Source organism: Anguilla rostrata, chromosome 8 (genome assembly GCF_018555375.3).
Source record: "Anguilla rostrata isolate EN2019 chromosome 8, ASM1855537v3, whole genome shotgun sequence".
Classification (NCBI taxonomy): Eukaryota; Metazoa; Chordata; class Actinopteri; order Anguilliformes; family Anguillidae; genus Anguilla; species Anguilla rostrata.
The window spans coordinates 47,735,093-47,750,970 of record NC_057940.1 but is presented as its reverse complement, the minus strand read 5'-3'; the positions used below and the strand labels follow the sequence as shown (position 1 = coordinate 47,750,970).

The window sequence follows — 15,878 nt, the reverse complement described above, 5'->3', positions numbered from 1 at the left end:
GGACACAGAGAAAGGACACAGGGATGGAGGAATCGAGGAAAGGTGTTTTAGGCAAACGTAACGTCCTTGTTCAGTCAAGAGTCATTTTAAAGCTGTGTTAGTTACAGACGTGGCAGATGTAGAGTGGATCCACAGGTCAATCAATGATATGTAACGCCTTCCAAGAAAATTACTTCCACAAAGGATGCACTCGTGTTTCCTTGCTGAAGCATCCTTCGGGAGCCTCCTAGCTCCTCGCTCCTAACTGCTTCAAGGAGCATTTAACGGGTTGGAATGCCCTTAAAAATGGCGGACCTCGGTCGGTTTCCGGGTCAGTCGAGAACTGCTCGCTTTTATCAAACAAAAGCGACTGCCGCTTTACCCATAAGGCCAGTGCTCTGAGAAGGGGGAACAACCTCCTTCAAAGCAGTAGTGTGTATTTATGGACGTTCTTTTCAGTTTGTCTATGAAAAGTGCTTGGTTGATGAAATGTCGTTGTTTAATTTCTTTTGTCTTTGCTCCGCCCCTCTCTGATGCTCCGCAGGTGTCCGTCGGCCGCTGGACCCGGACAAGTCCGGCTACAATGTGCACTACACCCTGCTGATCGCCTGCGTGCTGGTGGCCTTCGTCCTGGGCGCCTTCCTCTCCGGCTTCCTGGTGTCCTGCTACTGCAGCCGGGGCAGCCACCGGGCCAAGCGGCTGGGCAAGGACGCGGAGGCGCCGCTGCCCCACGCCCTGTCGCTGCGCAGCCTGGCCAAGCTGAACGGCCTGCTGGACCCCCAGGCCAAGGAGGACAAGCTGGAGGTGTCGCCTCCCCCGGGGCTCTACAACTCCTTCATCCCCAACGGGAAGGAGCTGCCCCACGGCGGGAAGTGCCTGTCCGGGCACGGGGACGACGACCATCACCACGGCAGCCACCACCACCACCTGTTCCACCACGGCGACCCTCACCACGGCAACCACCACCACCCGCACCACCACGGCGACGGTCACCACGGCAGCCACCACCACGGCGACCTCCACCAGGACTCCCACAACAACTCGGAGGAGCTGTCGGGCCTGCCCACCCCGGAGTCCACCCCCGAGCTGCCGATCAAGAACATGAAGGCCTTCCGGAACCAGTGGGAGAGGAACCAGAACTGCAACAACGGCAAGGACTCCAAGCCCGCCGCCACGCCCTCCTCCAACGCCGGCGTGTCCCGGGCCGGCTCCACGGTGTCCCAGCAGGTCTACCCGTTCCCCTCGCACAGCCTGGCCAACGGGCAGCTGCTCTGCGGCGGGGGCCGGGCCTTCCACTCTGAGGAGCGCGGCCACAAGGTCCCGAACGCCGAGCGGGCGCCCTACCAGGGCTACCCGCACACCGTGGTGGACGTCTCCGCCCTGGACGAGCTGCTCCGGCACATCCAGCTGGCCAACGCCGGCGGCAACGGCAAGGACCTGGCGGTGCTGACCTCCTCCTCCTCCTCTTCCTCGGGGCTGCTGCCCTGCTCGGGGACGCCCGCCTACTCCGCCCGCGGCCAGCCGCAGATCCCCGACACCGAGTCGGCCCCGTACTACAGCTCCTCCACCCTCCCCCGCGACAGCCTCACCCGCCGCATGGACGTGCCCCCCGAGGCGCCGCCCCCGCCCCAGTCCACCCTGGAGAGGGCGCCCCGCCACGGCCCCCAGAAGCACGCCCTGGTCAGCGCCTCCAAAATGTCCAACGGGGGCGTTCTGCTGCCCCGCCAGCACAGCTTCGGGCACCCCCACCACCACCACCACCACCACCGGGCCGCGGGACCGCCCCACCAGACGGGACCCTTGCTGGGGCGCGGGAACCCTTCGGGGCTCCCCCCCGGCGACGGGCCGCTCCACCCCCTCATCCCGAACGGCTACCTGACCCGCCAGCACAGCTGCAGCGAGCAGAACCCCGCCCAGCGGGTCGCCCTCGTCCGCCGCAGCGCCTCCCTCAAGCCGGACGTCCCGCCCAAACCCCTCTTCCTCCCCGCCACCTCTCCCGTCAGCTCCCAGGGCAAGTACAACTACTGAGGGGGGAGGGGTACAGGGGGAGCCAGCCCCCGCCCAGCCCCCCAGTTCTTACCTCTTCATCCTCCACCCTAAAGGGCATAAAGGGGTCAGACCGGCTGGGGAAGAGGACTGCCAAGCTTGCTGTATTCCAGTTTCTTTCCCCAAATGCGAATGCTTCTGTACCACATTGGTATTGCATAGCCAGCCCTTGTCTCTTTGTGGACCTGGGAGGGGAGTAGGTGGGGGTGGGGGGGGGGCATCCCCCCCCCCCCCCCAACCCTCACTATGAGACTCTTCGACACTAACAAGATTCCCACAGGCTCACTTTTTGTGCTGGCGTGTGTGTGCGTAAATCAGTGTGATGCTGATTTCTTCTACGATGTGTGTGTGTGTGTGTGTGTGTGTGCGCGCGCGCTCGAGTGTCTGCGTGCCAGCTCGTATGTGTATTATCCATATATATGCATGTATGTGTGAGCGCGTGCATGTGCGTGTACGCTTTGGTTTTCGTACACGCCCTGGACATGAAAATACAATACGGGGAGGTCGGACAATGTAACTCCTGGGAGAGAGAGAGAGAGAGAGTTGGCCCCTTCTCCCGCCTGATTGGATCATTCGAAGGGATGCCCTGTGTGCATTTATTCACTGACGTTCCTGATTGGTCCACCTGATTGGTCTGAGCAATAACCAATGAACATACAGCCCAGGCGTGATGTCACGGTCTGTTCTGGACGTCTGACGAGGGATGGCCTCTGTAAACAGAACAGAATTTGAGCGGGGAAAAAAAAGCAAACTTGTCTTTTCTGTGTAGGAGAACGGGGAAAGGAGGAGCGTATCGGCCATATTGAACCGTTTTGTCATCCTCATCTTGAGCCGGGGGGGTGGAGGGGCGGGTCCTGCTTCATTCGGTAGGAACAGCCTAAAGCTTCCGAATTACGACCCCTCCTTCAAGTCGAGGATTCCTTATAGTTTTTTTTTTTTCCTCTAATATTTTGGCTGCTAAGCCGAGGACCCCACAGAAGAGGCGGCTTGGCTCTTGCACGCGTGAAAATCACTGGCACCCGCATCCAACGGACGAATTAAACGGAAGAGAAAAAAAACAAAAATAAGCAAAGGCGCAATATTCCATGACAAAACTCTCTCCGGACGAGGGGGGAGGGGGGGGAATTTATTTTTTAAATCAGAAAAAAGAGGACCCCTTAAGATCTGGTTCATATTCAGAAGGAGGCCACGTAACTGACAAACCCTCCGTTTTACTGTAGCAAAGAGACATCTGTTGTTATAACGACCGTAATTACGACATAATTAACTCTGTGCATATAGCTGTAAATAAGGACAGTGGAACTAATAACTAGCCAAAATCTTAAATGTATGTGTAAATGGTGTGCCTTATTTAATATAACGTGCTATGGATGATGTCACAGGGAAAGCGCAGATGTTATGATAAGTGTTTTGTTTTAACTGTTTAGTTTTTTTTTTTTTATATATTTTTCAGTTTGTCGTCAGTGTGTCAGAAATTTTTTTATTTGTAGTTTTATCCCCAGGAAAATTTTAATGCCATCAGATGACAGGTCAGTATTACTGTGCGTGCAACCCTCGTACTAGACCCAGCTTGTGTGATTTTTTGTGTTTTTTATGTTTTGTTTTGTTTATTTTAAACTACACTGTACATTCTGAGTCTCAATAGCACGTAAGGAAAAGAGGCTTAAACTGAGGACACTGCAACTCTAAGTACAGCAGCGACCAATTTGCGGCTCTAGAAACGCGCTGGCGTCATATGCTCTGCGGCACGGAACCCCCAAACATTTGTCTTGTCACCATGACTGTTATAAAATGTGACATCATTCCTTTGAGCCAGACCAGGAAGGAACACGGAGTGCATGGTCTCCTTGGTGATAAACTGTCACTGGCATGGTTCCCACATTAAGGGTTAAACTAACAATATCTATTCCGTTCTAAAGTACCCATGAATCTCGACTGTCACAACCCGCGAGTCTCTCTCTATATACTCCGTCTCGCTACAGTATCTTGTTTTTTTCCTTTTTTTTTTTTTTGTTTGTGTAAAATAAATGTAACATCTTGTTTGGCTCCGAGCTGTGAGACACATTGGCGCTAACAGGAAGCTGAGTATTTAAGCTGTGTGTTGTCGATCCTCGAGGTTTTAATGGCTCATGCAGTTTCGGGAGCGATTTAGGAGCAGTAGGCTATAAAACGAATTTGCTCAGCCCCTGTGGAAGTACCCAGAGAGTAGGAGGGAGGGGGGGGGCATCAGTCTGTTGCAGTTTATCTCCAGGAAATTTGTGAAATCCCACCAGCCCCCAGCCCCCCCATCCCCTCCCCCACACAGACCCTAGCAAACCGTTGGCGACTGGTGAATTTTTTGTTGTGTTTTTCTGCCCCTGCCTCTCCAATTGGTCCAGATGCCACACGTGACACATCTTGACCAATTGTGAACAAGATCCTTGGCTTATGGCCAGATTGTCTTGAAGATATACTGAAGTGAAAAAATCACATTTTATACATTAAGTTGGAAGCCTCAAATAGAAATAGATGCAGTATAAAATATGCAGGAAAAAAAAGTTCACTGAGTATAGACAGTTCACTTGTCACCGGGACAACCGTAATGCCATCCTTGGGCTAATGGTGGAACATGCACCACCTCTTCCAGAACCACTGGCAAGAAACCAAAACCGGCCTGCGGAACACTGATGAATATGAATGTGACATCGATGAGTTTTACATCAGTGATTTTACCATCAGTGAGTTTACCGTTGGTGAGTTTAACATCAATGATTTTACCATTGGTGAGTTTAACATCGGTGTGTTTTACATCAGTGATTTTACCATTGGTGAGTTTAACATTGATGTGTTTACCATCGGTGAGTTTAACATCGGTGAGTGTACCACCGGCAAGTTTAACATCAGTCAGTTTAACATTGGTGAGTCTAACATGGGTCAGTTTTAACATCAGTCAAATTAGAATTAATTTACGGAAAAGGAAACACTGCTGTTTACTGATCCCTTTGGAATTTCCTATAATTGCACAGTGTAAATAAAGAATAACTTTTTATGGTGATTCGGTGTTCTTGTTTTTTTTTTTTTGTTTATCATTTTATTTAATTTTTGTTTTTTTTTTGTTTTATGGACTATGCCTTGGGAGAACTGAGTTTAATTTGTTGATGTAAGTCTCTTATAATTTAATAAATCAAATAAAATGATCATACAAACATAGTTCCTTATTTTTGACGTTCATTCATCCAAAATCTTTATCCTTTTTTCTCTCCTTTCCCTGGCCCTGTCTCTCCATGAGTCTGTTCAGTCTTAACATTTTAAGGTGTGCGTTCACAAATATGTGATTAGAATGTTTTTAACTGAGCATTCTAAAGCTGATGTCACAATCACTACTGGTAACTGAAAACAGTGGAGTTCTAGAACTCTGACATAAAATTTTGAAAAGAACATTCCAAAAAGCCTCCTCTTCAAAGGGTTAGCATTGCTGCGGGCGCAGTTAGCTGCAGGCACACGGCTCGCAGAGCTTTCGAATGTGTCCGTCACCTGCCGCAATCCGATTGATCTGAGCTTTGACGGACAGGAGCTCCCCGCCGAACGGATCCCTCCCTTGAAACGGCTGGGCTCAGCTCAGCTATCGCACGCTCGGGCCGACCTGCCAATCGCTGCGTCTGAACTGCGTCGCCAGGAGCAACAGACGGTGGATAGTCCGGCAAGGCTGACGGGCCTCCTTTTAAAAAAAAAAGCCCGTAGATTATAGATTTGAAAACCCTTCTACCTGGGAAACGTAGCTCAGTTGAAACATAAAAAATAAAAAATTGATGGGGGGGGTGGGGGGAGGGGGGGGGGGGTTGGTGAGGTATAATCAGGCCACACGTCACTGGCTTTGGCTCCCAGAGCAGACGACTGCCTGCACCTCTGTCTGGCCCCTATTGATCAGTCCGAGAGATTATCTCCCATCTCGGTTAGGCGATCATGGCCGTCTGCTTGGCGCGGGGATGTGGGCAGAATAAATTCGGTGATGGAAGCTCTGCGGTCTGATTAATGCATCGTAATGGAGGCTTAGCCAGAATGGCTTGGCCTTTAAGTGAGTGAGGCGCAATTTATTTTTGACGTGTGCAATTTATTTTTATTTATTTATTTATTTATTTTTTGGGCGGTGGGTGGGAATAATATAATATAGAGGTAGGGGAAGGTCTACCCATTTGACTAGAGGTTTAACCCTTTAAGGTGTAAAATCATAAATGTGTGACATGAATGTTCTTAACTGAACAGCTTGAAAGCTGATGTAACAATCACTAACTGGTAATAAAATCTGAGTTCTAGAACACTGACTGAGAGGTTTCCCATTGGCTGGCTGTAGTGTCCGGACAGGATGTCAGCTTTGCCAGAGCCTTCTGGAAACCCACAATTTTAGTGAATTCACTTTGAAAAAGCCCCAAACTATCGACCTTGAAATGCCTCACAATTGTTGTCGGCCACTTCCTGAAAATGAAAAATTCTCTTGAAAAGGAAAATAAGTGGGTCACGCTGGTACCAGCGCCTGACAGTGTGTCCAAACCGCTTTAGTCATTTCTCGCCTAACAGGAAGTGGGGCCCGTGCTGCATGTGTCCTGAACACAGAGAGACCTGCTGAGATTGTGTGAGTGTCCAGCGCATTGTCTCTGCCTAAAACAAGAGATTTCATTCATTTATTATTTCTGGAGTTCTCTGGCCGAAAGATCGCAGGCCGTGTCGGGTATGACCAGTCCCGGGTGCTACAGGTGAGGAATGCACGCACATACACACACACACACACACATATGCACACGCACACACACATACACACACACACAACACACACACACACACACACACACACACACACAAACACACACAGCACACACACACACACACACACCGCCACACACACACACACAGCACACAACACAACACACACACACACAACACACACACACACACACACACACACACCACATACACACACCACACCACACACGCACACACACCACACACACACACACACACACACACACACAACGCACACATACACAAACTCACACACACACGCACACACACACACACGCACACACATACACACACATTTCAGGCTGGGGTGACATTCCCGGGCTCTGCCGCTGCCACGGCAACGGTCGCCGCACTCCCGTCACACAGGCGGCGGCGGCGGCGACGCTGACAGCCGGCGTCAGAACTCATTACGCACCGCCGAGCGCCCGCGACGCGCTCCACACAGGGCTGTCAGGGAGTAATTGCTGTTGTCAGAGGAAAGTTTCTTCCCCCTCCACCCCACCCCCCCCCGAGAAGGGCCTTGCAGACAGAAACAGGTTGGTGCACAGCAGGTGTGTTGCCTCATCGTCACAGCAGTTTGCACACCCGTCCCCCACCCACTTCTCCCCGGCACCCTGTCAGCCTGTTTTGATCACGTGCGTCCCATTACGACTTCGAGATGTAAGTCGTGAGCCATTTTCCAACCGTTTTACCAAACGACCTGTTTTTGTATGACTTCATATCTCTGCAGCTCCTAATTGGTTCTGATTGTTGAAACTGGGGCTGAAACAACCTTAAAACAACTAAGCTGATTGAAAGATTAACAAAGACGAACCCACACCGAGAGAGCCAAGCGGCTTGCGAATCATCGCTTGAACAGTGATCGCTTATGAATTCATATTTCAGCTGTGTTTCAGTTGGCTGTCATTTATCAAAATATAGAAAGTTGATTCCTAATTGCATGCAGTTTGCCTAATGTAGGCATGCAGTTTGCAGGGAAAAAATTGAAAGTGATCAACTTTATAAATGTGCCAGACCTTTTTGGCAAACATGGAAAGCCACTGGGGCAACTGCTGGTTAAGGCAAACGGAAGCAGTTTACGATTTGCACAAAACTAACCTGCTTTCATGAGAATCTCACCTAAAAAAAAACATGGCTGACTGCAAAGCATTGGCCGGTCACACAACACCACGTTTCTGGAGAAAAAAGCTATTAGGAATCACTTGTCTTTGAGGGGGGGGCATAGATTGGTTTCAGAGACCCAAGGTTACATTCATAGTGACGTTCTAATGGAAAAGACTGTTTGAGCATCCGCAAACGACGTTGAGGCTGAGTTTGCCCCAAGGAGAGAGGGTGACCCTGACATAGTTCTAATCTAATAACGTTAAACCCCCCCTACCCCCAACCCCGCCAGAATATAAAGCTTGTGCGGCGCGCAGGAGACCACACCCACATTTGATGACTGCTGGCCTTCTGAAGTTAACATTTATCACTTTGATGGAGAGGCTCGGAGGTGCTTCTCAGCCACGCTGCTGACGCCATGCTAAATCCTGCAGACTCAGCTTTTTCTGGCCCAGCTGAATCCGGTCCGCACCTCCCATGCAAATAATTAGCCCTGCTGTTAGGGGTTCTAATTAAGCTGTCGTGACTAATGCAGGTTTTGGGGGGGGGGGGAGGTGTAGGTGTCAGGTGTATTTTTGGTGCTCTCCTTTGTCAGGTGGAAATTTCTACTCTTTTTATACCCAAACTGCAGCGATCCATTCATTAATTTTCCTGAAACTCGCCTTTTTAAATTTTTTGTTTTTTTGTAATTCAGTTTTGAAAGAGTAGGCATTATATCACACAAAACAAAAAAATAAGTCATTCTCCCATGAAACCCTCCCTCCTCACCCTCCCATCCCACCACCATGTACCCAAGAGTAATTCATTAAAGAAAATATGTGTGTATGCAAAACCTTCATATATAAAATGCATAAGCAAACTGTGTACACTAGACCTTTATGTGCGTACACTAGAGCTTTATGTGAGTACACTAGAGCTTTATGTAAGTATGCTAGACCTTTATGTAAGTACACTAGAGCTTTATGTAAGTATGCTAGAGCTTTATGTGCGTACACTAGAGCTTTATGTAAGTACACTACAGCTTTATGTAAGTACACTAGAGCTTTATGTGCATATGCTAGAGCTTTATGTGAGTACACTAGAGCTTTATGTAAGTACACTAGAGCTTTATGTGAGTACACTAGAGCTTTATGTAAGTACACTAGAGCTTTATGTGCGTACACTAGAGCTTTATGTGAGTACACTAGAGCTTTATGTAAGTACACTAGAGCTTTATGTAAGTACACTAGACCTTTATGTGCGTACACTAGAGCTTTATGTAAGTACACTAGAGCTTTATGTGCGTACACTAGACCTTTATGTAAGTACACTAGACATTTATGTGCGTACACTAGAGCTTTATGTAGGTACACTAGAGCTTTATGTGCGTACACTAAACCTTTATGTGCGTACACTAGAGCTTTATGTAAGTACACTAGAGCTTTATGTGCGTATACTAGAGCTTTATGTGCGTACACTAGAGCTTTATGTGAGTACACTAGAGCTTTGTGTGCGTACACTAGAGCTTTATGAGTACACTAGAGCTTTATGAGTACACTAGAGCTTTATGTGAGTACACTAGAGCTTTATGTGCGTACACTAGAGCTTTATGAGTACACTAGAGCTTTATGTGAGTACACTAGAGCTTTATGAGTACACTAGAGCTTTATGTAAGTACACTAGAGCTTTATGTGCGTACACTAGAGCTTTATGTGAGTACACTAGAGCTTTATGTGAGTACACTACAGCTTTATGTAAGTACACTAGAGCTTTATGTGAGTACACTAGAGCTTTATGTGCGTACACTAGACCTTTATGTGCGTACACTAGAGCTTTATGTAAGTACACTAGAGCTTTATGTGCGTACACTAGAGCTTTATGTGCGTACACTAGAGCTTTATGTGAGTACACTAGAGCTTTATGTGCGTACACTAGAGCTTTATGTGAGTACACTAGAGCTTTATGTAAGTACACTAGAGCTTTATGTGAGTACACTAGAGCTTTATGTGAGTACACTAGAGCTTTATGTGAGTACACTAGAGCTTTATGTGCGTACACTAGAGCTTTATGTGAGTACACTAGAGCTTTATGTGCGTACACTAGAGCTTTATGTAAGTACACTAGAGCTTTATGTAAGTACACTAGAGCTTTATGTGAGTACACTAGAGCTTTATGTGAGTACACTAGAGCTTTATGTGCGTACACTAGAGCTTTATGTGCGTACACTAGAGCTTTATGTAAGTACACTAGAGCTTTATGTGCGTACACTAGAGCTTTATGTGCGTACACTAGAGCTTTATGTAAGTACACTAGAGCTTTATGTGCGTACACTAGAGCTTTATGTAAGTACACTAGAGCTTTATGTGCGTACACTAGAGCTTTATGTGAGTACACTAGAGCTTTATGTGAGTACACTAGAGCTTTATGTGCGTACACTAGAGCTTTATGTGAGTACACTAGAGCTTTATGTAAGTACACTAGCTGTGATCCAAGCTTATAAAGTGCACACAGACTTTATTGTGACACAGAGCTTATGGTACACTAGACTTTTGTGCGACACTGAGCTTTAGTAAGACACTAGAGCTTATGTGTACATAGACCTTTAGTAAGTACACTAGGCTTTATGGATTCACTAGACTAAAGACACTAGAGCTTTTGTCATGGCTGACTGCACAAGCTTATTGCGTACACAAGCTTTCTGAGTAACAAGCTTTAGGAATCACTAGCTTTATGGCGTAATAGGCTTTATGGAGACACTAGAGTTTCTTCATGTGACGTACACTGGAACTTATGTTGAGTACACTAGACTTATGTGAGTTAGCCCTAGGATCTGTAGAGAGTGACCCTGTAGTTCTTAAGTCCCAGATAACTGTTAAAACCCCCAACCGCTTGAATACTAAGCTTGTGCGGCGCAGTGAGTACACTACATTGATGACTGCTGCCTTCTGAATGTTAACAATATTATCACTTTGATGGAGCCTCGAAGGTGCTTCTCAGCCACGCTGCATGACGCATTGCTACAGAATCCTGAGACTGAGCTTTCTTCTGAGCCCATGAACGGCACCTCCATGCAATGAATGCCTGTGTTGGGAGTTCAATTAAGCTGTCGGTACTAATGCAGTTTTGAGGGGTGGTGCGGAGGCTGTAGTGTACAGGCTAGCCTTTATGGTGCCCTTTGGCAGGTGAATTCTGCTACTTTTGATACCCAACTGATGTATCCACTTCAGATTTTCCTGTAACTAGATCTTATTTAAAACTTAGGTTTATTGATAATTCAGTTTGTGGGAGATCAAGGCTTATATCCACACAAAATAGTCATTCTCCATGAACCCTAGCTCCTCACCCTCCCATCCCACCGCCATGTACCCAAGAGTAATTAATTAAAGAAAATATGTGTGTATGCAAAACCTTCATATATAAAATGTTATAGGTTATATTTAAAAAACTCGCCATCTGATCAAAGCTGTCGAGACCTCATGATGGAAAAATGTATTGTTCCAAGCAGTCAAAACTCCTCTTCACCAGAGTATGCCGTGATGCATAAGCAAACTGTGGACACTAAAGCTTTATGTACATAAACTAGACCTTTATGTGAGTACACTAGAGCTTTATGTGCGTACACTAGAGCTTTATGTAAGTACACTAGAGCTTTATGTGCGTACACTAGAGCTTTATGTAAGTACACTACAGCTTTATGTAAGTACACTAGAGCTTTATGTGCATATGCTAGAGCTTTATGTGAGTACACTAGAGCTTTATGTAAGTACACTAGAGCTTTATGTGAGTACACTAGAGCTTTATGTAAGTACACTAGAGCTTTATGTGCGTACACTAGAGCTTTATGTGAGTACACTAGAGCTTTATGTAAGTACACTAGAGCTTTATGTAAGTACACTAGACCTTTATGTGCGTACACTAGAGCTTTATGTAAGTACACTAGAGCTTTATGTGCGTACACTAGACCTTTATGTAAGTACACTAGACATTTATGTGCGTACACTAGAGCTTTATGTAGGTACACTAGAGCTTTATGTGCGTACACTAACTTTATGTGCGTACACTAGAGCTTTATGTAGTACACTAGAGCTTTATTGCGTATACTGACTTTGCGTACACTAGAGCTTTATGTGAGTACACTAGAGCTTTGTGTGCGTACACTAGAGCTTTATGAGTACACTAGAGCTTTATGAGTACACTAGAGCTTTATGTGAGTACACTAGAGCTTTATGTGCGTACACTAGAGCTTTATGAGTACACTAGAGCTTTATGTGAGTACACTAGAGCTTTATGAGTACACTAGAGCTTTATGTAAGTACACTAGAGCTTTATGTGCGTACACTAGAGCTTTATGTGAGTACACTAGAGCTTTATGTGCGTACACTACAGCTTTATGTAAGTACACTAGAGCTTTATGTGAGTACACTAGAGCTTTATGTGCGTACACTAGAGCTTTATGTGCGTACACTAGAGCTTTATGTAAGTACACTAGAGCTTTATGTGCGTACACTAGAGCTTTATGTGCGTACACTAGAGCTTTATGTAGTACACTAGAGCTTTATGTGGTACACTAGAGCTTTATGTGAGTACACTAGAGGTTTATGTAAGTACACTAGAGCTTTATGTAGTACACTAGAGCTTTATGTGAGTACACTAGAGTTTATGTAGTACACTAGACCTTTATGTGCGTACACTAGAGCTTTATGTGCGTACACTAGAGCTTTATGTGCGTACACTAGAGCTTTATGTAAGTACACTAGAGCTTTATGTAAGTACACTAGAGCTTTATGTGGTACACTAGAGCTTTATGTAAGTACACTAGAGCTTTATGTCGTACACTAGAGCTTTATGTGCGTACACTAGAGCTTTGTGTAGTACACTAGAGCTTTGTGTGCGTACACTAGAGCTTTATGTGCGTACACTAGAGCTTTATGTAAGTACACTAGAGCTTTATGTGCGTACACTAGAGCTTTATGTAAGTACACTAGAGCTTTATGTGCGTACACTAGAGCTTTATGTAAGTACACTAGAGCTTTATGTGCGTACACTAGAGCTTTATGTGCGTACACTAGAGCTTTATGTGAGTACACTAGAGCTTTATGTGAGTACACTAGAGCTTTATGTGCGTACACTAGAGCTTTATGTGCGTACACTAGAGCTTTATGTGAGTACACTAGAGCTTTATGTGAGTACACTAGAGCTTTATGTGCGTACACTAGAGCTTTATGTAAGTACACTAGAGCTTTATGTGCGTACACTAGAGCTTTATGTAAGTACACTAGAGCTTTATGTGAGTACACTAGAGCTTTATGTAAGTACACTAGAGCTTTATGTGCGTACACTAGAGCTTTATGTGCGTACACTAGAGCTTTATGTCAGTACACTAGACCTCTATGTATGTACACTAGACCTCTATGTATGTACACTAGACCTCTATGTACGTGCACTAGACCTCTATGTGCGTACACTAGACCTCTATGTATGTACACTAGACCTCTATGTATGTACACTAGACCTCTATGTACGTACACGTACACCTTGTTCACGGTTAATATGTCCAGAGAGATTTTCAAGGCTGAGAAAACTCGCAGATTTGAATTCTCCGTTAGCGTGTGCTGAATTCCGAATTTAACGGAGTTTGTATAAGTAATCGAGTGACTGCGAAATTCAGAAATGTAAACAATATACTCTCCGTGCAGCCTCATCAGTCACAGGTGTTCATCGCCCGCGGCAACGGTTGCCAACAGGAAGAAAAAGCTCTGATGTTCTTCTGGAAATGCACAAAATGAAAGGGATAGACTACTTGCTGGGGGGGGGGGTGGTTATGTTTTCAACTGGCCTGAAGGATGTTGGGTATTCTTGCTTTGTAAGCATGACACGGTGGTGCAGTGAGAAGCTCTGTCACCAAACAGCAAGAAAACTACAGCCTTTGAATCCCAGCCGAGGGCCTTTCTGCGCGAAGTTTGCACGTTCTGCCTGTGCCTGCCTGGATTGTACTCCCACAGTTCAAAGATATGCAGGTAGGTTAACTGGAGAGTCTAAATGATCCTTAGGGTATGAGTGTGTGAGTGAATGGCGTGTGGGCCCTGTCAAGGGTGTATTCCAGCCTCTCACCCAATGAGACCCAAGCCCTCACGCTCCCCACCAACCCTACCCAGGAGTAAGCAGTTTACAAAATGGATGTCTGAAGTAAGGAAATGCACTTCAGTTAACTCTGACACAATTCGTACAGCAATGTTATACCTCCGGATGGTTGTTTGTGTGTATGCTATCCGATTATTCATCAAAAGAAACTGTTACTCTTATTTTCATTTTAAACTGTTTCCTGTGCCAGTCCCTGCACTCAAGGAAACCAGACCTGGCAGGATATGAAAACAGCGGTTTATGTTCATAATTATGAATATCTGCTTATACAGAGCAGTGCAGTATTTGGAATTTGGACAGTGACACAATTTGTTTTTGTAATTTTGGCTCTGTACTCCACCACATTTAAAATTTGAAACAAAAACAATGAATATGAGTTTAAAGCTTCGATTTGAGGGTTAGGGTTACTAACAGTCATACTGGGTGATCCGTGTAGGAATGATTCAGTGGGACACGGCTAAGCAGTCGATTGTCCAGTTACTTTTGGTTCCCTAAAAAATGGGGGGCATGCATAAAAGGGCTGTAATTCCTACACGAATCCCCCCCGACCCCTCAAAAGGTAGCAGGTGTACACAGACACAGAGTCTAAGCCTACGGCAGCGCTCCCGCGACCTCCGCTAAATCCGCGAACAGAAAATCGAGGGGCCTTTGGGCCGTGAATGATGGAAACTACGGAGTCGATAATCTCTCGCAGGGCAGCTTTTAAGGGAACGAGACAAACGCGATTTATGGATCGATTCAGCAAAACTTCAATCAAGTAGTCCGTGTTTCAGGGACGTGGACGTACTGAAAGCACAATCAGCGCACGCACCCACCCCCACCACCCCCACCACCACCGCCTCCCACCCCCTCCACGGTGTCTGAGGTTCCCCTTGAATAATGGACTTTTCATGAAATTAGACACGCCCGCTCCCGTCACTGCTGATTGGTGCTGCTCGGTCCTTCTGGGAGCCACGTCTTCGCAGCAGAAGCAGCGGCAGAGTGATGAAAAGCTTTTTTTGCTTTTCTGGTGCGCAGTGGGACAGGCAGATATACTTTTTGGCACAGGATGGGAACAGTAGCTCTGCACCAAGATTTTTTTGTCGTTGGCCCCCCCGCCGCCAGAAATATGTACTTTGAATGCAAATCCAAGAATGCACCATCTGTCGAGGGGGGTGGGGTGGGGGTGAACTGATTGATCACCCAAGTGCTGTAAAGATATATGAATCATTTCTGCATCTGGCAGCTTGGAGAAGGGACGGTCACATCTGGTGAGTCCTTTTATTCCGCAGTGTAGTCGATCCAGGTTCCCCCACAGCCACCTCCAACACCCCCCCCCCCCCCCCCATGATAACGCTGTCCAGCTTCGTCTGTCAAACGCACAGTGTACAGATGACAGAGGATCTTGCAGGAGGAGTGAAGGAATGTCGCCATTACTGTGTTTTCTTTGGCATCTTATGCCTCTGGCTCAACGAGTATCCCACAATGCAACACTTCACTGACTGGTTTGCCCGAGTCTCTGCTTTTCTGCATCAAACCCATCGCTTCAGTCAGTTTTGCGGTCTCTGCGTCCAAACGTACGCAATGCACCTGCCACTGAGTCAAAAGAGGGGTGTGGGAGGCTGGACTTACAGAGCTCAAAAGTGGGTGGAGCCAACACGTGCTGTCAATCACTGACTACTATGTACCAGTCTGCCAGACCTACAGATAGGACTGGCCATTCCCAAAATAGGGAGACGCGTGCAACCTGGTGAGCTGCAGACCGCTTTCCATAGTAAAACACTGAGGCTTCGATTAGCTTAACTACTGATTCATGACCCCGCCCCCTTTGGGGTTCATGAAGCCTCACTCTTCCAAGGAACAAGCAGGGGCTCTGC

General features: G+C 46.8%; 1 protein-coding gene across 2 annotated transcripts in view; it reads left to right on the top strand.

Moving 5' to 3' along the window:
* The window catches only part of LOC135261847 (semaphorin-6D-like), a 141,756-nt gene extending 136,542 nt beyond the window's left edge, over positions 1 to 5,214 (top strand). For both annotated transcript variants that reach the window (XM_064348505.1, XM_064348504.1), the window contains one exon: positions 524 to 5,214. In XM_064348505.1, the coding sequence (XP_064204575.1) occupies positions 524 to 2,007 (1,484 nt within the window). In that variant the 3' untranslated portion in view covers positions 2,008 to 5,214. The remainder of the gene's footprint in view (positions 1 to 523) is intronic.
* Positions 5,215 to 15,878: the final 10,664 nt, after the last annotated feature.